General features: G+C 46.6%; 1 protein-coding gene across 1 annotated transcript in view; it reads right to left on the reverse strand.

Annotated features, from left to right (window-relative positions):
• Nucleotides 1-620: 620 nt before the first annotated feature.
• LOC138521623 (transmembrane protease serine 5-like) overlaps nucleotides 621-23,451 on the reverse strand; it is a 248,955-nt gene continuing 226,124 nt past the window's right edge. Inside the window, exons 12-14 of the mRNA XM_069634585.1 lie at nucleotides 1,870-2,012; nucleotides 1,297-1,449; nucleotides 621-752 (exon numbers count right to left, since the gene is read on the reverse strand). Of these exons, the coding sequence (XP_069490686.1) occupies nucleotides 732-752; nucleotides 1,297-1,449; nucleotides 1,870-2,012 (317 nt within the window). The 3' untranslated portion in view covers nucleotides 621-731. The remainder of the gene's footprint in view (nucleotides 753-1,296; nucleotides 1,450-1,869; nucleotides 2,013-23,451) is intronic.

Below are 23,451 nucleotides of genomic sequence, written 5' to 3' on the forward strand. Positions count from 1 at the left end.
ACCAGAGTTTCCACCACAATGCACTCTTAATGCATCACGCAGCAGTTGACTGACACCAAGGCTCCACTACAGACTGATGCAAGAGTTCTGTCAAAGAGCTAAACACTGGGCCTCATTACGAGTCTGGCGGTAACCTGCTGGTTTTTCCGGCTCGGTTACCGCCGGACTCGTTTTACCATTCCGCCTCCGTGATTCCTGGAATTACCGGGGCATTATGACCCCGGTGTCCCGGGAATTCCGGAGGCGGAATTCAGTAAATCCCCATTCCCATTGAGTCCCATAGGACTCAATGGGAATGGGGAAGTGGAAACACCGGCACTCATCGTGATGGTGATGGTGTTTCCACGTCCGACTGTAGGCGGGCGGTGTTAAACCCGCCAGGTCAGACCTGGCGGGACCGCCACCTCCCGCCTGCAGGACTCGAGATCGGGCGGTCCGGAATTAACAGTGGCGGCGGGTTTACCGCCACTGTTATTTCCGAACCGCCCGACTCGTAATGAGGCCCACTGTCATTAGCCAGGTCTAAAAAGAAACCTATATGTAATGCTGAAAAAGGGCACCCCAACCCCAACCCCTGCCCAGAGCCCTCACCATAAATAACAGAGAAAAAGGTTGGTTTTGAACAATTTATTTTTGAAATCAGAATGTATTTCATTTTCTCTGCCTTTTCCAGTTGGGGCCAATCGTTTTGCTTCCTTTGTAACTCTCAGCCTGATGAGGTGGACCTGACATCAGGGAATTTCATTATCCACCTGTGGTGAGAAAAAGAATTAGAGGTTGGAATAGACGAGGTGTAGTATGGCAACATGCTAGTCCAGATGGGGTATGAGAATAACACGGGGGCAGTGAGCCTCTCACCCCTAGGGCTGGAAGAGTTTGTTGATTGGAACACCGATACCAGGTTGGTCATTCTCTAAATATATGATTGAAAAGACTGGCACAGGGATAAGCAGCTGGCACCGCTACATATGGATGGTTCAGCAAGAAACATGATCTGTCATTTCTAGAGCTGGAGGACTGGCCCGCAGATGCAAGCTTGGTCGCTAGTAGAACTGCAAGAGTCACGGAATTGGAGCAAGAAGTCTTCCCTAGCAATGCATAGGTTATGGAGTTGGCACAGGATTACCAAGAGTTTCAGTTATAAGACAAAGGGAGGCGCAGGGAGAAAGAGCTTGTAGCCTCCACCACTTGATGAGCGCAAGTTACTGCAATATAAAGAGCATGTCACTAGTGGGGCTGAATTGGCTTTAGTGATTGATTGGATGGCTCATGTGTTTGGTAATCAAAAGCGCTTACCTGCAGCCGGTGATAAACCCAGTCCAGCAGCACAGTGAGGTTGGCATAGACCCCTGGACGGTTTGGCCTGCCACAGCCCTCGCCCCAACTCACAATTCCCACTTGCCACCAGAGACCATCCTCCTGACACACAAGGGGTCCACCGGAGTCACCCTGTAGAGGAGGAAAGAGGAGGATGACATGTCAAGGGCAGACTAGGTTTGGAGGTAGTAAGTGCCCCTTTGCATAACCCCATCCCTCACAACAGTTTCTTATGACACCATCTTTCACAACTATCATCCAAAAACCAATCTCTCAGAAAAGATGTGCCCAATTACATTGTTCAAAAATGGTTTAGATTGGTTCGTGCTTGGAAACTGGCCTTCCTGGCTAGGCACCTGTGTTGTCTCACTTTACGGCTGGTCTCATCTAAGGGCCTCTGTGTCAAGCAATACTGTATAATAATGTAATTTAGCCCAGCCGTGCTTGTGTGACGGTCTTAATACACTATCGTTGTGTTCCAGGACTTTGTGAGCTGCAGAAACACACAGAGCTCCATATGGGGAGAATTAGTGAAGGGGAATGAGGTGTCACCTGACAGGAGTCCACTGTGCCATCCAGATACCCGGCACACATCATGCGAGGGGTGATGGTGCCATCATAGTATTGTGATTTGTTGCAGGTCATCGCATCAATCAGCTGCAGTTTGGCTTCTCTGAGGACCGGGGAGACCTTTCCTGTAGAGTGGGAGCAGAGGGAGGATAGGTTAGTATATCGCTGAGAGAGTCACTATGTGACCCGAGATGCTGCCCCTGCCTGCAGGAGAAATGGGTGGGATGGGAGCAGGGCTATTTCAGTGACTGATGGCAGGGCAACCTAGAACACTTCTTCATGGCTGTTCGGAGAGGATGGAAAGGCATTCAGGGAGACATAAGGCACAGCGGATCCAAATGGAGTTAGATTACTAAATACAGAATAATAGTAAAAATATTCTGGTCACCTGGACAACCAGAGAAATTATTAAAATTGAATAGCCTCTGTGATCATTAAATCTGAGTTTAGAGAGATTCTCAAATGTCTTGTGACTACTCCCTGTCTTGTTTAACACCTTTCACAGGGCATCCTTGCTCAGGCATCTGTAGGATTAAAGGAGACACAAGTGATTCCTGTTTGGTCCTCTAAGGGCCAGCTGAGGGCTCCAGGTAAGCCACCTTCATGTTTATCACACCACAGTCACCCCCAGACCACCTCCATAATAAGTCCATGCAAACAACAAACACACACACAGACAGACACACACACACACACACACATACATACACACACTACCCACGAACCTCCAATTCACACAACCTCCCTTACATCCAGCTCATCGCCATTCAACTTCCAAGACCTAGAATCATGCAATCTCATGGTCATCCATGCATACTCACAGGACTCAACGCCACAAACATTCCAAGTTCATCAACCCTCACATTGTCGTCGTTGCTTGGATTGTATTTATCCTCACCTCCACAGACATCCTCATTTTCACAGAATACAGCATTCTATGAATGAACCGCAGAGTTAAAACTGGAGGTGAATCTTGTACTAATGCACTGGATCAAATGGGCTTGCACCCTCACCTGCTATTTCCTGCCCCCTCCTATCCCACTGCCCACCCTAGACCAACCCAGCCATTCTCGAGGAAACCACTGACCTCTTGATGAACACTGTCAATCATCCTCTCAATATCTTCTTTGCTGATATCAATCTGGCAGGCATGCAAGCAGCCAAAAATGTTCTTTGACATACTCAACAGACTCACCACCCAGTATATCATCATTGAACCTACTCACATCAATGGCAATACACTCGACCTGGTACTCACAGGATCACTGTTTGCTGAATACCCTCCATCTACAGTCCTATCCTGATCAGACCACACCACTGTATCCATCTGGTTACAACACAGACACACAAATCATCAAAGTCAGCCAATCTATGTCACCCCATGGCTCCTCACAGAACTTCCCACCAAATGCACTGGATGGACACCTCATCTCCTTGGCAACCTCATGCAACCTCTTGACTAACATCAACATCCTGCTGGACAAACACAACCTCATCTTGACGGATACTGTCAACCCCCACACTGCACTCAAATGCCAACTCAACTGACATAATTAATCTGATTCTCTGCATACATAGGAGCTTTCCATCGGCAAACAAACTTTCTGTAATCAAACAAAAGTATTACTGGAGAGAGCACTAATGAGATGAGCAACCCAAAATTCTTAAAACCATTTGTGCAGCTCACCAATAACTCACGAAAACAGGGAAAAACAACCACTACATCAAACCATAGCAGAAGCTACCAACAAGAGAAGAGCCCTCCTTGCAACTGTCAAGCACTGTGTTGCCCGACTGCCCAAATCTACAGTTTCCTCCAATGACAAATTAAACACCATCAACAAGGTCTTCACAGACATGATCATTGAACTCCTTGACAGCACAACACATTCAGCAATAATACCGCCAATCACCTCACAAAAACACATAGATGGTCGACATTAAAGACTGGAACATTAGAATACCTGAAAAACACCCTCACAGCTCTCAGGGCCACCTCTTCTGAGGATGGCATGCTCCCCAAAGCCATTATAAAAATCAACTCATGAAAAGCACTCAGCTCACCCTTGCAAATCAATGCCTTGTTGAAACAATGCCTCACTCCAAACCACTGAGACCATTGAAATCCTTCTCCAGCCAAGGAAGCTGAAACTTGCCCAGACAAGCCTCACAAACTAATACCAAATCACTCACCTATCATCCATATAAAAATCAGTGACACAAACATTGCTGCACATCTTCAAGAGATGAACATCCAAGCCACAGATGACCAGTCAGGTTTTCAACCACGTTGCAGCAATAAAGCAGATGCCATTCATGTCATTGATGACCATGACATCTTGGACAAACTGGACTATGCCTATTGGTATTGATCGCCTCTCCACCACATTGATGCAGTTGTTCACAAGCCCATGCAGGGCAGGAGCCCCTCTGCCTTGTGGCACCTTCCAGAAGTGCTGACCACCGGCTGATGCCCACGAGCACCAGCAGATGAAGTAAGCCACCTTAAGCTTCATCTATATCACTCTACTCGTCGTGCTACAATGTATTTACAGCAAGGGTATATCTATCTGCAATATCCTATTAGCCACCTGAAGATGGCCGCTGTGATCACCAATGCGCTCCTCTGAGCCAGCGTCCCCTCCCAGTCCAGCTGATTGGCCGCTCGCCAATACTTCTGTGATTACAGCTGACCAGAGGCGGAAGTCGGCCGCTCGCATCTAAGGGCCGCGCCTAGAAGGGCCTGTCTGCGTCCTACACTTTGTTTACCACCTCGGCCAGGGCAGGAGCCCCTCTGCCTCGTGGCAATTTCCAGAACTGCTGACCACCGGCTGATGCCCACGAGCACCAGCAGATGAAGTAAGCCACCTTAAGCTTCATCGATATCACTCTACTCGTCATGCTACAATGTATTTACAGCAAGGGTATATCTATCTGCAATATCCTATTAGCCACCTGAAGATGGCCGCCGTGATCACCAATGCGTTCCTCTGAGCCAGCCTCCCCTCCCAGTCCAGCTGATTGGCCGTGCGCCAATACTTCCGTGATTACAGCTGACCGCAGGCGGAAGCAGGCCGCTCGCATCTAAGGGCTGCGACTCGAAGGGCCTGTCTGCGTCTGTCCGTGGCTATACGCGGCATCGGCCAGACTCCTTAGCCTGACTTCCACTTTCACGCCTGTAAGTACAGTACACTTCCCTATCGTTATTGCTTACTTCGCTGTTAACACTGGAAAAGAAAGTTTATCTCCGATTGATTCATTTCCGTTAACTGACCCATTGCGAACCTTCAATGACCTGGCCACTACATGCCGCGTGATCCGAATGCAACTGAACGCGACGCTACCACAAACAATCCATGGGGTCGTAATAGCCAGTGCTAAATGCTATGCTGATGCCCACGCACTCGCTAAATGTACTGTTATTGCACCTTCCTTGCACAGGCACAATGCTACTAACTATCAATAGGCTCTATTACCATAGCCGTACCATCTTGTATAGCCATGCATGCTTGTACCAACTCTACCCTAGGCAAACACAGATCCATGCTTCTGCCTAATCGAGTATCCCCCATTATATGCATTCTAGTCATGGTTGGGAGCTATCATATATAGTGCCATGCATGTATGTATTCTAATCTTGTTAGGGATTGTCGAATCTAGCTAGCCTTGATCTATGCATCTTTGCCATTTCCGGGGACCCTCGATTCTAGGTAACCTTGATCTATGCATCTTTGCCATTGCTGGGGACTGTCGAATCTAGGTAGCCTTGATCTATGCATCTTTGCCATTGCTGGGGACTGTCTAATCTAGGTAGCCTTGATCTATGCATCTTTGCCATTGCTGGGGACTGTCGAATCTAGGTAGCCTTGATCTATGCATATTTGCCATTGCTGGGGACTGTCTAATCTAGGGAGCCTTGATCTATGCATCTTTGCCATTGCTGGGGACTGTCGAATCTAGGTAGACTTGATCTATGCATCTTTGCCATTGCTGGGGACTGTCTAATCTAGGTAGCCTTGATCTATGCATCTTTGCCATTGCTGAGGACTGTCGAATCTAGGTAGCCATGATCTATGCATCTTTGCCATTGTCGAGTCTGATAAATATAGCCGCCCTTTGTGACTTAGCCCATCATGTGTACTACTAAAACTGCCCTCATATACACATTCTGTACCCTGCTTGGGACTCTCCTAACCATTGCCATAACAATGATCCTGACTAACTCCATACCCTGCAACCTGCAAGATAGAAACTCACGACTTAGAGCGAGACTGCCTTGCCTCTATGACATCAAAAATAAAAGAAGTAGACCAACAGGGCCTACACCAACTTCAATTATGCCCGACTCTAACTTTCTTGCACCGATGACAGGAAGGCATCACAAAACACAAACGGACTCCTCCTATAACCAAAAGAGACCTAATACTCCCAACCCTAGACTCACCAAAGAAAAAACTACAATTCCTACCCTAGCAGGAGCACACATCAATGCAAGGTCCCTTATAGAATACAACTCTGAAATTGCCGATATACTTGCCATGGATAACTTAGACCTCTTCGCAATTACTGAGACGTGGCTCCATGACGCCGCAGGTCCTGCACTCATGATTGCCATACCTGACAATTACAATATACTAAGAGTGGATCGGCCCAACTCCACGGGAGGGGGCCTAGCCATCATTACCAAAACCAAGCTAGATGCAAGACTCACCCCTCACCCGGAAATTAAATCTTGCAAACTTCTCTCGGCCAAAATACCTATTTCTAATAATAGCACACTAGCTGTACTACTGGTGTACAGACCACCAAGTCCTTTAAGCAACTTTGAGGAGGACTTATCTAGCCTCCTCACCAACCATATCAAAGAATCCACCCAGCTCCTCCTACTAGGAGATTTCAATCTTGGATTCAATGATAACGAGGACAAACAAGCCTACTCCATTCAATCCATACTAGCTGATCATGGCCTCAGCCAGAAAGTCCTAGCCCCTACTCATATAAAAGGACGAACTTTAGATTGGGTAGCTAACCGAAACTGTGATATCACCATCTCTAACATTTTACCTCAAACATGGACCGACCACCACCTCATTTGCTTTTCTTCAACCTTCGAGCCACCTAAACCAAACAACCAGGAAATAGTACCATCTATGCCAACTAGAAGTAAAAAAGAAATCACATCCGAAAAACTACTCCCACTCCTCCTACCAGCTCTCATCACAAATGATATTAACCCTGACCCTAATGTACTAGCTGAGACATTCAATAGTGCCATGTCTATAGCTCTGGATACTATTGCCCCGACCAAACTACGTAAAAGTAAATGAGAATCCCACCTCAACTCATGGTTCTCCCCGCACCTTAAGGAGCTACGAATCCAAAAAACGTAAACTCCAAGCCATCTGGAGGCACACACCTTCGGCAGAGAACAAAACCCTTCTTGATAACCACGCCAAAAAATACAAGAAGGAAATTATCCAAACCAAAAAAGATTCATTTAACAAGAGGATCAGCAAGGCTAATTCTAACTCGAAAGAACTCTTCACTATCCTCCGGGAAATGGAAAATCCTATTGCTCCTTACACAACGTCCCCAAGGACAAACATTGGTGCACTGGCATCCAAAATGCCTTAGCTAATAAAATCATAACCCTCCAAACTAAAATTGCTAAGAAGAAAGCCGCCCTGAGCCCGACAAAAACTCATGCCTCCCACCTAACCGACGCACCCAGTTCAGCCACCCAAAGTAGCCACGAACCCTTCAGATTCACCAATATCTCCATCTTGGAAACTGAAAAGGTGATCCTATCACTAAAGCCGTCTAACTGCCAAGGCGACAACTGCCCAGCACAAGTTATTAAGGATGCAGCAAGAGATCTAGCACCCTTCATCTCGAAACTAATTAACGCATCCTTCAGAACAAGCACGGTACCCGCTAACCTCAAAGAATCCTGGGTATTGCCCCTGCTTAAAAAACAAACCCTTGTCCCAGCTATCCCTACCAACTATAGGCCCATCACCACAGTCCCATTTCTCCTTAAAATCATAGACAGAGTAGCTTACCTCCAGATCCAAAACTATCTGGAGACACACCAACTACTAGGTTCTCGCCAATCCGGATTCAGACCACTTCATGGTACCGAAACGGCACTCATCGACCTTAAGACACAAATCGATGAGTTGAAGGATAAAGGTAAAACAGCTATGCTCCTACTCCTTGACCTATTGGCGGCCTTTGACCTGGTGGACCACGCAGTGTTATGCAACCACTTAGCATCTGCCGCCCATTTCTCAAGTGAAGCTATAGACTGGGTACAATCCTTCCTAGCCAAACGTACGATGAGAGTGTTCTCCCCCTTAGCATCAGCGGACCCAATTCAAATTACCTGTGGCGTCCCACAAGGTTCATGTGTCTCTCCCACTATGTACAACATCTTCACTAAGCCACTCTTCGACAAACTTGACAGACTGGGGGTAACCTGCACTAATTATGCGGATGACACGCAGATCCTCATACCACTCTCTGGCAACTTTGTAGAAGACTCATCTCTAGTTAACAAGATCTACCTCCTCATTCAGGCATGGATGGCATCCCACGGCCTCTGCCTGAATGACGACAAAACAGAGATACTGTTCCTGGGCTCCGACTCCAACCACAAAAAACTCAATCCTAACTACCGTGCCTTCATGTCATGATCTCTGCTTCCAAAAGGTCAGGGTTTTCCCAACTCCCTTGGAAGCAGATCCATAACCCAGGTTCTGAGTGCCAACCAGTCCCAATTGGGACCTTTTGGACCCAGTCCTGGCGCCAGTGGCACCAGGCTCATAAATATGCCCAGTCCCAGCGCTGGAAGCGCCGGCTCATAATGCTTGGGTGGACTTACCTGCAGCAGACCATGCTGCTTACTTGCCTGCCAGTTGAGCCTCTGATCCTCTTCTGTTTGGAACTACTTTTCCTGTTGGGTGGGGCAGAAGCCACTCCCTAGATTCAGAACACTGGAACTCTTCTGGAAAGCAGGAACTCTTTTCTTACCTAGGCGTGGCTGTGGAAGGAGACACCTAAGCACTACAGGAGGCTATTTAAACCACACCCGATGGATGAATCTTGCTTTGCGTTATTCTGCATCCTCTGCATCCTAAGGAAAAAGGCTTACCATCCTGAATCCAGTCTTCAGCAACACCTATAAAGACAAGAAAGAACAGGTTAGCATTACGGTCTTCAGTGACAGCTCTTCACTTACCTGGTCCATCGGCTGTCACCAACGCCTCGCGCTGCATTCCAGCATCTGAAAGACAAAAGCTTACCAACTCTTCGCACGCTCCGGAGGCCTTCGGCGCTACATCCCGCATCTGAAAGACAAAACAAGGTGCGTTTAAAGACATTGGGGAACTTTAATACTCACGTGCCATTACTCCTTTCCACATCTAACCGAGTGGGTATTCCGGCACCCTGCAGCCGCTCCGAACTTGTACCTGCAAAATAAAAAGACAGTTAGAGCGCATTGTGAAGCAGGCAACAAGCGCTTACTTACGTGCTTCCAGGCGCTTCTATTCATCACACGGGCTCCATCTTCAACTCACTTCAGCCCGTCATCCGCCATCGCCGGAACCCTGCAAAACAAGAAACATCATTACTAAAGACTTACTTGAAACTTACCGTTCGTGCAGTAAACGACGGACAGCAGTCCTCTGAAGTCAAGAGGCCTGCTCCCCTTATCCAGTGAAGAAACTGGTTACAGCACCCTGCCCGAGGCAGATGGAGAGCACGGCGTTCACTTACCTAAGGTGAGAGCGTTAACCTTTGGGGATCTACAGGAGAAGAGAAAGGGAAGAAGAGAGAGACATTCAATAACCCAGTTCCTTAATCCCATATTTTCTATCTGCAGACATCTTACCCTTCAAGTCAGACATACAGTGCACAGAGGTCCAGCCCAAAGAGCCAGCCGTGTGTTACACATCACCTTTGCAGATACGGTATACGCCCAGTCAAGACCGGCGCCTCTACGGGAATCAGGTGAGCGTTACACTTCAACATAGATGGCAACATAATCAAATTAGCAACCGAGGTAAAAACACTAGGTTTCTACCTCGACTCTACTCTATCCCTTAAAAAACAAGCTAATGCCCTTGCCTCCTCCACAGCTTACACCTGCAAATTAATTAGATACCTTTCCTAAACTAATTGTATCACATTAGCCAATGCCCTAGTAATGTCCAAATTAGACTATTGTAACGCCCTCTATGCGAGTGTCAGTAAAACAGTCATAAACAAATTAAAAATACTCCAGAACAATGCGCTGATAGAAGCAGCCCTGGACATACCCTGTAGAGCCCATATTTCTAACATTAGCAAAGACCACCACTGGTTAAAAATTAGCAAATGAGTCCTCCTCAAAACGCTATCCCTCAACTACAAAGGCCTGAATAACACCGCACCCCCTTACATTGCGGCTAGACTGACCAGAAAACCCACTACTTACCATACTAGAGCTTCCAACCACCTACTACTTGAAATACCCAGATGTAGACTATCCAAAGCGGGTGGAGTAAGCTTCCCTGTTAAAGCTGCCCATGCCTGGAACGCACTGCCTTCTGCACTGAGAGCTAATCTACCTTACACCAGATTTAGATGCAATGTCAAAAGTTGGCTCTGGACTAATGATGACTCACACTCAGCGCCGAAGCGCTAAGTCGGGTGCTACTGTTACTTGATAACAGTCCTTCTTACACCTTGCATACTTATATCTCTGTGTATGTTGTGTATGTTTCCTATGCATGTAACTCAAGCTTAAGCATTCTTGTATCTGCTGCGCCCGGCTACCCCTGGGTTTGGAGCGCATTATCAAATAATAAACTAAACTAAACTTTGCACTGGGTTTGACGATGCTATACTGCACTGACCTGTTTCATAACTCACAGACATTTCCCAACTTGAACAGATGGGCCTCAACAGATCACGATGCAATGAATTCCCCTGCAGAGTTCCACCAAGGTCCATCCATGGTCCAGTCAACATCTACCTCTACATGCAGCCACCGGGGGATCACTAAGCCTGTCTCAAAATCAGTATTCGCCAATACGCAGATGACTGTCATAGCCGTGGATCAATAGATCATTCAAGACCATTTGGTCTTCAGTCCTTCCCTCGATTTCCCTAGTTTAAGACTACATCCTTAGTGGGCAAAGATGTCACTCGCATTCTCTGGGCTTTATAGTGACCAAAGCAATTCTTTCTTGGATCTGTGTCTTTATTGGTTGAGGTTGAGGTCATCAAGATCAGGTGTTGGTCCTCTTGGACGTTCCTAGCATGTACCCCCAGGTACTCCGGGTTGTGCCTCAAGCAATTTGTACCTGGATGGAGGCCAGGGTACTTACCCTCCCCTCTAGGTTGTAATAAGTAAACTCGTCTCTGTACCCAGCATAGGCTTGGGCTCCTTGGTTCATATTCAAGCCTTTACTTTGAACCCTTCGCAACCACTTTAAGAAACTCCCTGTGGCCCATATCTTGAAGGACAGCACACCAACTCGCCCACTTTCTCCTTTACTCCTCTCCTCCAGATTATCTTCCTTCTTTTATTTATTTTCTTTCTGTTGCCTTTCCACCTCCTTCCGACTAATTCCCTTTTCGCTCCTTTCCCCATCTCTTACTCTCCTCTCCAATGCCTGCCCTCTGTTTTCTCCCGTCCTATCATCTGTTGCTCTCTTTATCCTAACCACCTCCTCCTGTTCGCTCTATGCTCTTCTCTTACTCACCTTCTCTACTTCGCTCTCCATACCTTTTCTCTCCATTTCTTTGCTACTTGGCCACACTCTGCTCTGCATTCACCTCTCTCCTTCTGACTCCTGCACTTCCGACTAATAGCACCAAAACCTACCTTCTGCTGGCCAGTAGGTCCAGGCTGTGTAATTGTGTGATTGGTGTTAGCTGCGTGAAAAGTATGAACATGTCTGATGCTTGGGTTAAACCCAGAATTACTAGTATTTCCCCAGGTGGAGTGTTTGGCATATCAGGCCACCCTATAGTTATGCCTTCAATGGTTACAAGGCAGCTATTCACCATCTTGGAATACGTTTGAAATTAGTGCTCAGTCTGCCAATTCCACCTGAAGGTCACCTGACCCTCCCTTACAAAAACCTCCACAGTATGGTTTCTAATCCCCATCCTGACAATTGCAGGTCCTCACAGCTGGTTTGAGTAGGTCCAAGGGCATTCTACCTGAGCATTGCTTGCAAACAACTTCTCCTGACAAAAAAGATTCCTTATTGGCGCATCATGGCTCAAAGAATCCACATAGGCGGGTCCACGAGTGGTTTACTTCTTTTCCTTCTCATTTTTACTTTCACCCTTGCTTGTGTGACCCCTAGGCCATAATAGGGGTCCCTCCGATATCTTACACATGAGGCTAAGGATGGGGTGAAGGACCTGGGTGGATCATCTGAATACCACCTCCTTTTCCTGCATCACAGAGCAAGGGGTGGGCTCTTCCCCTCAGGTTTCCCCCACTCCCATCCCCTAACCTCCAGCCTGTGATTTTGTCACATGACACACAACTCTACCTCAGGATCAAATTTATTGGACAATGGGCACCATCTGAGACACTGCCTCTTCCTCATCCAGACTTGGATGACAACTCCTTAGCTGAAGTTTAATTTAATTGAATTTATTTATAAAGCACCAAAAGGACCCAAAGGCATGGGAGTGCTACCCAACAAGCGGGTACAAGCAAAAACAACTAAAAACAAGAACAATTCAGCAAGGAGAAGGCATGCTCTGTCAATAAGCCCTAAGAACCAACAATGAGGCAGTATCAAGTAAAAAGGAATGGTTTCAGCTTGTGCTTAAAGATTCCAAATGATTTGATTTCTCTGAGTTCCGGGGCAAGCCATTCCACGCCGTAGGGGCTGCTGCATAGAATGCACTCCTACCCACTGAGGCCAATTTAGTCCTGGGCACATTAGGCAAATTACTATCATTAGATTGGGGTGACCTATGGATAGGCCTTCTCACCAGGGTCGCCGCCATGTATTCGGGTTGGTGCCTGCAAGGCACTTATGAGTGATTGTAAGCATGTGATGCGAAATCCTGGCTTTCATCAGCAGCCAATGGAGATTTGTTCTGGCTTGGGAGACATGCTCTCTCTTTATCCCTTCCACTGCTCCTCCCACGCTATTCTGAATCACATGCAGTCTTGAAAAATCACCCTTATTAATGCCTACCAGAGGGATGCTACAGTTGTCCAATTTAGTTCCAACAACAGCCCTGGCTATGGTAACACAATTTGTTTTTGATGGAAACGGCCGAATCTCTTTCAGCAGTTTGGTGTAATATGCGGAAGTGTAGACAAGGTTATTAAACTGGGCATGCATGCTCATGGTTTGTTCCAGATAGACACCTAGTGTCTTGGCTTTTCCTTGCGTGGTAATCGTACATCCGGCAATCAAGAAATGCTGATATTCTCGGTTAAGGTTGCATAGTCTGGCCACGGTACCCGCAATCATAAGCTCTGTTTGATCATCAAGAGCCAGCCCGTTATTTACCATCCATTACTAAATCAAAGAGTATACTTGATTGATATCCTTCAGGTCCTCTTGATACACCCCGTACAAGGGAATTATGAACTGAGTATCGTCAGCGTAGTTTGTGAACTTAACTCCCTTGTCCTTCAGTAGTTGAAAAGGTGGAAGGGTGAAGATGTTATATGATGATGATGAGAGGCAGGCTCCTTGCGGGACCCCATAAAGAACTTTAACTGGGGCTACCTCTGCAGTACCACTACAGACCCTTGCAGACCGATTCTCCAACAATGATTTCACCCAGGCAGCTGCCGTGGTAGCAAAAGTGGCTTCCTTCAGGAGTCTATCCGTCAGCAAGGCATTGTCCACCAGATCAAATGCTGCGGACAGATCTAATAACATGATTGCTAACATGATTAGTACCACTTTCCCCCTGTCGAAGGATTGTAAAATCCTCGACTTCAAGTCTAGCAAGGCTGTCTCAGTCCAGTGGGATGGCCTAAAGCCAGACTGTCATTTACTCAGAATGTTTTTGCTCTACAGCTGATCCAGGGCTTGCAAGTATGCCATATGAAAGATTTTAAGCAGGAATTGCCTGATAATTAGCCGGAAGGAGAGGATCAAGCCCTGTTTTTCTTAATAATGGTTTGATCCACGCATTCTTAATGCATTTCAGCACAAGACACTCCTTGTCTGATTAACTAATGTAGTTATAATAGAGATATGCGAAGCGAGGAATGCTTTTACTGTTATGCAAGGACAGACATCACCCCCATAGCTAGTAGGGGTTGATGTCAACCCAACAATGACTAATTCATCCTCCAATCGAACCTTGGCAAGCAACCCCAAGTCTAGACTCTGTAAACAGGCTGCACACCATTCCCCTGCCCCCACTCTAACGTCCTCAAATTCATGATTGACAATGACTTCTCATTCCAGACACTGATGAATGCAAACAATTCATCCCTTTTCTCCAAGGAGGAGCCACCCATTTTGGGACTAGGGATTCAGCCAGATATGCAACACCTTCTCTAGGGGGCAGGGAAAGCGAGATCCCACTGGGGTTAACGCCTCCAGCTCCCCATGGGAACAAGGAATGCCCAAAGAAGAATAACACTCCACTTTTCCTTCCCCACAAGTCTGACATCTTCATTGGTTATTTGGGAAGTGATATGGGTAATTATGTACAGGGGCCCTTTAATGTGGAAGGCTTGGTTTTTTACCTCTGTTTTCCGTCACCATTTTATGGGAATAAGTACTAATCAAGTCTCTTCTTCTATTCCAAGGAGGAACTTAAAGACCGACATACAAGCCGTGAAAGGGAGAGCAGAAGCAGCAGCCGCAGAGCAAGTAAAGCAGGCTCGTAGAGCCGCGCAGAGGAACAAGCCAAAGAGCCAGAGGAGCCGTAGCCTGCTAAGGGCCAACCAAACGCATACACCAGGAAGGGGTGAACAAAGCCAAAGAGCCAGAGGAGCCGTAGCCTGCTAAGGGCCAACCAAAAGCATCCACCAGAAAGGGGTGAACAAAGCCGAACAAATAAAGGGGGCAGTCTAGCTCATAGCCTGAGAAAGGCCAACCGAGACCTTACCCCAGGAAGGGGTGAACTAAATCGAACACGTCACGGGGCCACTGGACCCCATAGCCCGAGAGGTGACTACTGAGCACATACCCCAGGTGAACAAAGCCAAATAAACAAAGAGGACAGAGAATTCTGCAGCCCAAGAGGGGCCGACCAAGTGAATACCCCACAAAAGGATAAATGAGAGTGAGCAAGCAAAGCAGATAGAGAAGCCCGTAGCCCAAGAAGGGCCTACTGAGATTATACCCCAGGAAGTGGCAAACAAAACAGCCCAAATCAAGGGACCGGATTTTTTTGCAAGTTTGGAGGTAGCCTGCCTGTATTACAGGCATGGCTACCTCCAAACTTGTATTGAGGCCCAATGTTCTCTCCCAACCATCGGGTTTTATCCCTTCCCCAGGGATAATCAGATTTACATTGGGAGTCTTGGTACCCCCAAGTCCACAAATGTTCTTTCCTGTGACCTCCTGGCTTCTGCCACCTCATGCTCCTGTCAACCTATCACCATCGGTTCTTCTAATTTGATCTTGGGGCAGGCACAGGTTACATGTTCTTTCTCCCTAGTGGGAATGACTCTTACTCTTACTTTTGTTGCAAACTAGGATTTCCTTCTTTTCTTTTCTTGAACTGTGAAGCAGAATCCCGTTTAAATCTGGGAAGGAGAATTCACCCAGGTTATAAAGGGAGACCGTGGTCACATTACACATTCAATCACTACCATTTTGAACTGCCATGCATTTCCTTGTTTGTTTATTGTATGAATAAGTGTGAGGGACAGATATCCTTTGTTAGGGTGTTTCCTTTAGTTTATTTTAGGCTGGGAAATCCTCATCAGGGTAGGGATAGTGAGGCATTTATCCAACCTTCTACCATAATAAAATTACATTTGTTGAGAAACCTTTGCAGAGTGGTCTGCCTCACATTTCTGACCCCCAAGTTAGCTGAGGCATAGGACGGAGGACTGATTTTAGTTGTGTGACACCCTATAAATACCTCTGACAACATGATGTGAATATTCCTGAACTCAGAAGAGATCTCAGACCTCCAGTTGGGTACATACCACCTTCCCCTATCCTCAACACATATTATATCTAGGAAGATGGAGCAGGTTAGCCGAAGAACATGACCTTTTCCTTCTTCCAAACACCCCAGGGTAACAGAGAAAATTACTCCCAGAGTAAGAGTCATTCCCACTAGGGAGAAAGAACATTTAACCCGTGCCTGTCCCAAGATCAAATTAGAAGAACCGATGGAGACAGGTATGGAAGAGTGGAAGGACTGGGAAGAACCCCAAGAGGAAACCCTGGAGGAAGCCGATATCCTATGTTTTAATGGCCCCTTTCAAGCTTGGGAAAAAGTAGAAGTCAACAATACCTGATCCAAAGCATTAGTTCAATCCGGTAGTCGACATACCGCAGTCTGGGAGGACTTAGTATACCCTGACAACCTAGACCCACAAGAGGCGGTAAAATAACTTGCATAGACAAATATGCTGATGTACACCCTAAGGTCCCATTTACCCTGGAAGTCAGGGGAGATCCAACAGAAAAGCAAGTGGTTGTCATCCCCAGGCTACCCAAGAAGGTAATTATTCGGACCAATTTCCAAACATTGACGACTTTCTAAACCCTACTCCCCTTTATTACCATGGGAGGAATTTCCAGATACCAACGATGAACCACCATGGGTTTGGGAAAAGGGAGTCTTTACACAAAAACGTTCCCAAAGAGGACGGAGCCACTCTCAATCGGAAAGGGTATGTGACGATCCAAAGAATTAATCCCTTCTCCCCAAAGGATTGTCACCCCCTTTGGGAATAACACCTTCAATAGGGGACAGGTGACACAGAATCCCACTGGGACTGACCCCCTTCTGAAAACAAGGAATGCCCGAAGAAGAATAACACCCCACCTTCTCTTGCCCACAAGCCTGACATGTTCATTGGTTATATGGGAAGTGAACAGGATAATTATGTACACAGGTCCTTTAATGTGGATGGCTCGGTTTCTGGCCTGTATTTTCCATCAACATCTTGTGTGAACCAGCACCAATCAAGCCTCTTCTTCCATTCCAAGGATGGAACTTAAAGGCCTATGTACAAACAGCAAATGGGAGAAGTGCAGTCGCGCAGCAAGTAACGCAGCCTCAAGGAGCAGTGCAGAGGAGGAGCCGAATATGCAGCAGAAACTGTGGTGGGTTGAACAAGGAGACAGCACAGAGATTGCTGTAGGTTTGACAAAGGTGTAACCCTGAGAGGGGCCGCTGAGGCAGGAAGCACCACCGCCAACAAATGCGATAGGTACCAGCGTCATGGAGTGAAGACTCCTGCGCTCCCAGCTGGAAAAGACTGCTCCTAGCAGCAACACTGAAGGGCCCAGTGGGGCTGATAGCTTGAGAAGTGCTCACCGAGAGCATAACCCAAGAAGGAGAGAACAAAGTCAAACAAACCAAAGGGCCAGAGGAGCCCATAGCCAGATAAGAGCCAACCAAAAGCATACCCCTGGAAGTGGTGAATGAAGCCGAACAAATGAAGGGGCCAGCGAAAACCAGAGCCTAAGAAGGTCCAACTGAGAGCCTACCCCAGGAAGGGGTGTACAAAACCGAATATGCCAAGGGGCCAGCACAGGCCATAGCCAGAGAGGGGCCCACAACGAGAGCATAGGCCAGGAGGGGTGAATGAAGCTGAATAAATAAAGAGGCCAAAATAGTCAGTAACCCAAGAGCCCTGATCAAGAGCATACCCATGCCAAGGTGAAGGAGAGTGAGCAAACGAAGGGTCTGGAGAAACCCATAGCCCGAGAGGGGCCTTCTGAGAGCATACCCCAGGAGAGGAAGCAAAACAGCACCCACCAAAGGGTTTGATAAACCGGGATTCTGCAAGGGACAAACCCTAAGCCAGGACGGGGTACACAAAGCTGCAGTAGCAGAGGGTCCAGAAAAGCCTTTAGCTCTTGAGGGGCAACTAAGAACATAACCCAGGACTGGGTGACCGAAACTGAACAGCCAACTGGCAGAACCGCTCAGAGCCCACCAAAGACTAAGAACAGTACAAACCACGAGAAATGGAAGAAACCGTGAACCGGATCGAGGAAGCCTGGTATCTATCCCGGGATATTAGGTGGGACAGGCCAGGAGGGCCCAGGAATTAAACTTTTTGGACTTGGGGGTACCAAAACTCCCAGTGTAAATCTGCTTATTACTAGAGAAGGGAGTTTGGGTGAGAACATTGTTTTTGAGCACTACCGGAAATTTGAGAGCTATTTTTCTGTTTTAGACTTTCTTTGATTTTTGCCACTCAATATACTTTTTGAATTCTGGGGTTGAAGGTCAGAAACAAACCACCACTACTTCCCAGGGTGAAGTAACCCTTAAATAAGCTGTATTTTAGGATTCTCCTTTCTATCTTCTTTGCTATAGAATAGCATGGTGTTAGGTTAGCCTAGGTTTAGGAGAGAGGACTGATTTTAGTTGGTAAAGCATCATGATGAGCATCTTTTTGTTCTTTTAAAGCATAGGGAACTCATCTCAGAAGTAGGGACTAGAACATGGTTTCTTTATTTTCCTCAATAAAATAGTTTTTAACTATGCGTCTGTGTTCCGCCTCCTCTGTCTGACCTATCACAACACATATAGCAACAAAAAAAACAGGCAGTCTGGTATAAGCTCTCCCTGCTCTGTAAAGTCAGATCTGTCATCCCCATGACTGTGGAACAGTTGTTGAGGATCTGGTTCTCTCCCAAATCGACAGTCGTAGCACTCTCCTAGCAAGTCCCCTCCTTGATCGCCTTCCCCCCTCTTACCCTTCTTTCCCTCTTTCTTCTACCCTTCTGTTTTCTTTATCTTCCCCTTCTCTTCTAAATCTCCCTTCCTCCTACTATTCACTTTACTCACTACTCTCTCTCCTCCCTTCTTTCTCCACCCCCCTCCTCTCCTCTTCTTTCTCATATGTAAATTGTTCTACATGCTGATTTTCTGGTTTGACTCATGTTTACCATTATTGCTTCTACTGTTCCATGTTTAATGTACATTTTGTTGTTCATTGTAAAGCGCCTTGGATTAAGGTGCTATATAAAACAATAAATACAAATACAAGTCATTTCCTCCACTCTGGACTACCTGGAAGCTGTGCATTACGCCACTGCCTGCCTCATCACAGAACAGAAGAACTGTGTTTGCATCACCTTGAAGACAGCTACATCACATTCTAAGCCATAACAACCAATTGGCAGAAATAATCACCATCTTCAGAGGCCACTGTGGCATCCTAAGGCCATCTGCAGATTAAAAACTAGGAGCAGTAAGTAGGAAAAAATGAAAACAAGAATTCTACTGCTGTGCACTCAGACCATGGAGCAACAAGTCTTCACTCATCAGACTCAACCATTTGCTTCTACATTTCAGAAAAAAGAAGAACACTCTGCTCTTTTAACACCACTTGTACCATTACCATGGTCAACCTCTGTCCTTAGCGTTCACCTTTCCTTCCCCCGCTATCATTCTTTGTTTTATCACTGCATCTTCTTACCACACAGCATGTGTTTCATGATAGATTTACCTAGTGTGAACCTATCGATCTATATATATAAAAGTGAAAATGTGTGGGTTTGTGGGTTTGTGGCTTCACGTATGTTCCTTATACAATCCCCACTATTTCACCAATATACACCGAATTTTTCACAGTCACCTGTTAGGACCCTCCGGACATTACTGGCTACATGAAATCTGGAAACCCCACACCTGTCCCTGGATTTTAGCAAATGTGCACATTTGGGCGGGGGTTTGTGGCTTGGCATATGTTCCCTATACAATTCCATACTGTTTCACCAATCTGCACTAGATTTTGCACAGTCACCTGTTAGGACTGTCTGGACGTTACTGGATACATGATATACATTCCCCGTTCCCCGGATTTCAGCAAAAGTGAAAGTTTGGGTGCGGGTTTGTGGGTTTGTGGCTTTGCGTATTCCCTATACAATTCCACAGCGCTTCACCAATCTGCACCACATTTTGCACAGACACCAGTTAGGGCCCTCCGGACATTACTGGCTACATAACATTTGGACACCCCAGCCCTTTCCCTGGATTTCAGCAAAAGTCTCTGGGTTTGTGGATTCGCTTATGTTCCCTATACAATTCCACACCCTTTTACCAATCTGCACCACAGTTTGCATAGTTACCTGTTAGGATCCTCCGGACATTACTGGCTACATGACATTTCGACACCCCACCACATTCCCTGGGTTTCAACAGAAGTCAACATTTGTTTCTGGGTTTGTGACTTGGCGAAGCATTGTTCCTTTTACAATTCCACACCGTTTCACCAATCTATACCAAATTTTACATAGTTACCTGTTAGGACCTTCTGGATATTACTAACTACATAACATTTGGACACCCACCCCTTTCCCTGGATATCAGCACCCTCACACACAAGACAGTTGCCTGAAATCGGCAAAACATCAATGTAGTCATAGGAGGACCAGTCCCGACACGAGGAACAAAACTCGAGGTCCAGGCCCTAGGATGCACGGTTTCCAAGATATTTGCACCGCAATGAACTGCACCATGCCAGGGTTAGGCAACAGGTAGGTAGAGAGTACAGAAGGTCCCAGTATGCAGCAGCACACCAACTCTCAACTTCCCCCCTATGTCTGCTGCGGGTTATGTCAGCCAGCCAAACAAGCCCATTCTCATGCAGTTTACTTAAGGGTGCAAAGCACATCAAGCGTTAAGCGAATCGGCACAGCGACCTACAGTATCAGTGTTATCATGTCTGTCTACAGAGCCCATTTCGGAGAATGGGTATTTCTGCTAGTGTACATATAAAAGTCAAAGGTTGTGTGTGGGTTTGTAGGGCCAAGCGTTGTTCCTTATACAATTCCACACTGGTTCACCTATCTGCATCAAATTTTGCATAGTTATCTGTTAGAACCCTCCAGACATTACTAGCTACATGACATTTGGACACCCCACCCCTTTCCCTGGATTTCATCAAAATCAAAATGTGTTTAAGGCTTTGTACCTTAGCGAACTGTTGTTCCTTATACAAGTCCACACCGTTTTACCAATCTGCACCAAATTGTGCATACTTACCTGTTAGGACCCTCTGGACATTACTGATACATGCCATTTGGACACCCCACCCCTTTCCCTAGATTTCAACAAAAGTCCAAATTTGTTTGTGGCTTTGTGACCTGCCAACGAAGTCCTAAACCATGTTCACTGGGAAGGGAAACAAAACGAGTATGAGAGGGGAATGGACCTGAGAGGCAAAGGTGAAGGCAGGTAGCATTCCAGAAGTTTAAAAATGTTTGCTGCATCAGGTGAAATTACTTTTCCAGAGGATGTATGCGAGATGGTGCCTGCCGATGAAGCCGTAAACCATGTTCACCGGGAAGGGAAACAGTAAATGTTGTTTCTAAACAAACGTTACAATGCCGTAAACCATGTTCACCGCAAAGGGAAACAAAAAATGTTGCTGCATCAGGTGAAATTACTTTTCCAGACGATTTTTGAGAGATGGTGCCTCAGCCCTTAACCATGTTCACTGGGAAGGGAAACAAAACATTTGATTTCTTAACCGGTCCCGATGCGAGGAACAAAACTCACGTTTCAAAGCCCTAGGATTCACGATTTCCGAGATGTTTCCACAGCAGTTCATCGCAACAAACTGCACCACAAAGGGTGAGGCGGAACAGCGACCTACAGGATCATTCATTTTCAACAATTGATGAGAGTGTTATGTCTGTCTACAGAACCCGTTCAGAAAATGAGTACTTTTGCTGCTCCCTATTAGAAAAACATCCCTAAGGACCAAGTGACCTCTTCAACAGAGGTACCAGAGATGAAACTGCGCTATTAAATAACTAAGTGAGAAAGAGCGGACGGGTACAGAATTTAGGAGTAGAGGGCCTTTGCTTCACTGTAGTGAGGAAAGGGGGCAGGGTCATTGAAGCATGAAGGATAGAGAGGAGAGGAGCCAAGTATGAGAAGTACAGAGACTATCCCTAATGATAGCAAAGATCAGAGCGCCCATCAATGAGAACTAGAGGGTCCATTCCTGAAATAGAGATAGGGTGGCGGAGAGGAGATGGTTGAAGACTGGGTGGGAAGTTGGGAACTAGAAGGGGGTATTCCTTCAGTATAGTTAGGGAGAACAGAGTGTGGAGGACACATCCATGCAAATATAGAGACCACGGCTATCAAAAGGTACAGGGTCCATCCATGGCAACTATAGCAACTATTCATTCAGTACAGCTAGGCATAGCATGAAGACGAGGGTCCAGTCATGAGCAGATGAGATACAATTCCTGGAGTACATCTGAAGATAAAAGAAAAGGGACCATTAATAAGTACTAGTATGACGATTGGTGCAGTACAGCAAGGGATAGCAGAGAGGGGAGGCTCCATCCATGAGAACTATAACAACCATTCCTTCAGTATAGCTAGGGATAGCAGAGAGGGGAGGCTCTATCAATGAAAACTATAGCAACCACTCCTGCAGTAGAGGTAAGGATGGCAGAGAAGGGAGGTTTCACAGAAACCTTTCCCTCAGGGCTAGGGTTAGCAGAGAGGGGAGGCTCCATCCATGAGAACTATAGCAACCATTCCTTCTGTGTAGCTAGGGATAGCAGAGAGGGGAGGCTTGATCCATGGGAACTATAGCAACCATTCGTTCAGCATAGCTAGGGATAGCAGAGAGGGGTGGCTCCATCCATGGGAACTATAGCAACCATTCGTTCAGCATAGCTATGGAGGCTCCAGCCATGAGAAGCATAGCAACCATTCCTTCAGTAGAGCTAGGGATAGCAGAGAGGGGAGGCTCCAGCCATGAGAAGCATAGCAACCATTCATTCAGTAGAGCTAGGGATAGCAGAGAGGGGAGGCTCCATCCATGGGAACTATAGCAACCATTTGTTCAGTATAGCTAGGGAGGCTCCAGCCATGAGAAGCATAGCAACCATTAATTCAGTATAGCTAGGGATAGCAGAGAGGGGAGGCTCCATCCATGAGAACTATAACAACCATTCCTTCAGTATAGCTAGGGAGGCTCCAGCCATGAGAAGCATAGCAACCATTAATTCAGTATAGCTAGGGAAAGCAGAGATGGGAGGGACCATACATGAGAACTATAGCGACCATTCCTGCAGTAGAGTTAAGGATGGCAGAGAGGGGAGGCTCCACAGCAACCATTCCTTCAGTATAGCTAGGTATAGCAGAGATGGGAGGGACCATCCAAGTTATATAGTGAGACCATTCTTGAAGCACAGCTATGGATACCTGCTAGAGGGCATCCATCCATGAGAACTACTGAGACCATTCCTGCAGTAAACCTAGGAATAGCTGCAGTGGAGCGTCCCGGCATGTGAACCGTAGAGAAACCCCTGCAGTGTCGCTAAGGATAGCAGAACATTGAGTGATTTACACTGGCCAACCTTCAAGAGGACAAACCACTTTCACCAAGCCGCCGAC

This window comes from Ambystoma mexicanum, chromosome 1q (assembly GCF_040938575.1).
Source record: "Ambystoma mexicanum isolate Mex_15411 chromosome 1q, UKY_AmexF1_1, whole genome shotgun sequence".
Lineage (NCBI taxonomy): Eukaryota > Metazoa > Chordata > Amphibia > Caudata > Ambystomatidae > Ambystoma > Ambystoma mexicanum.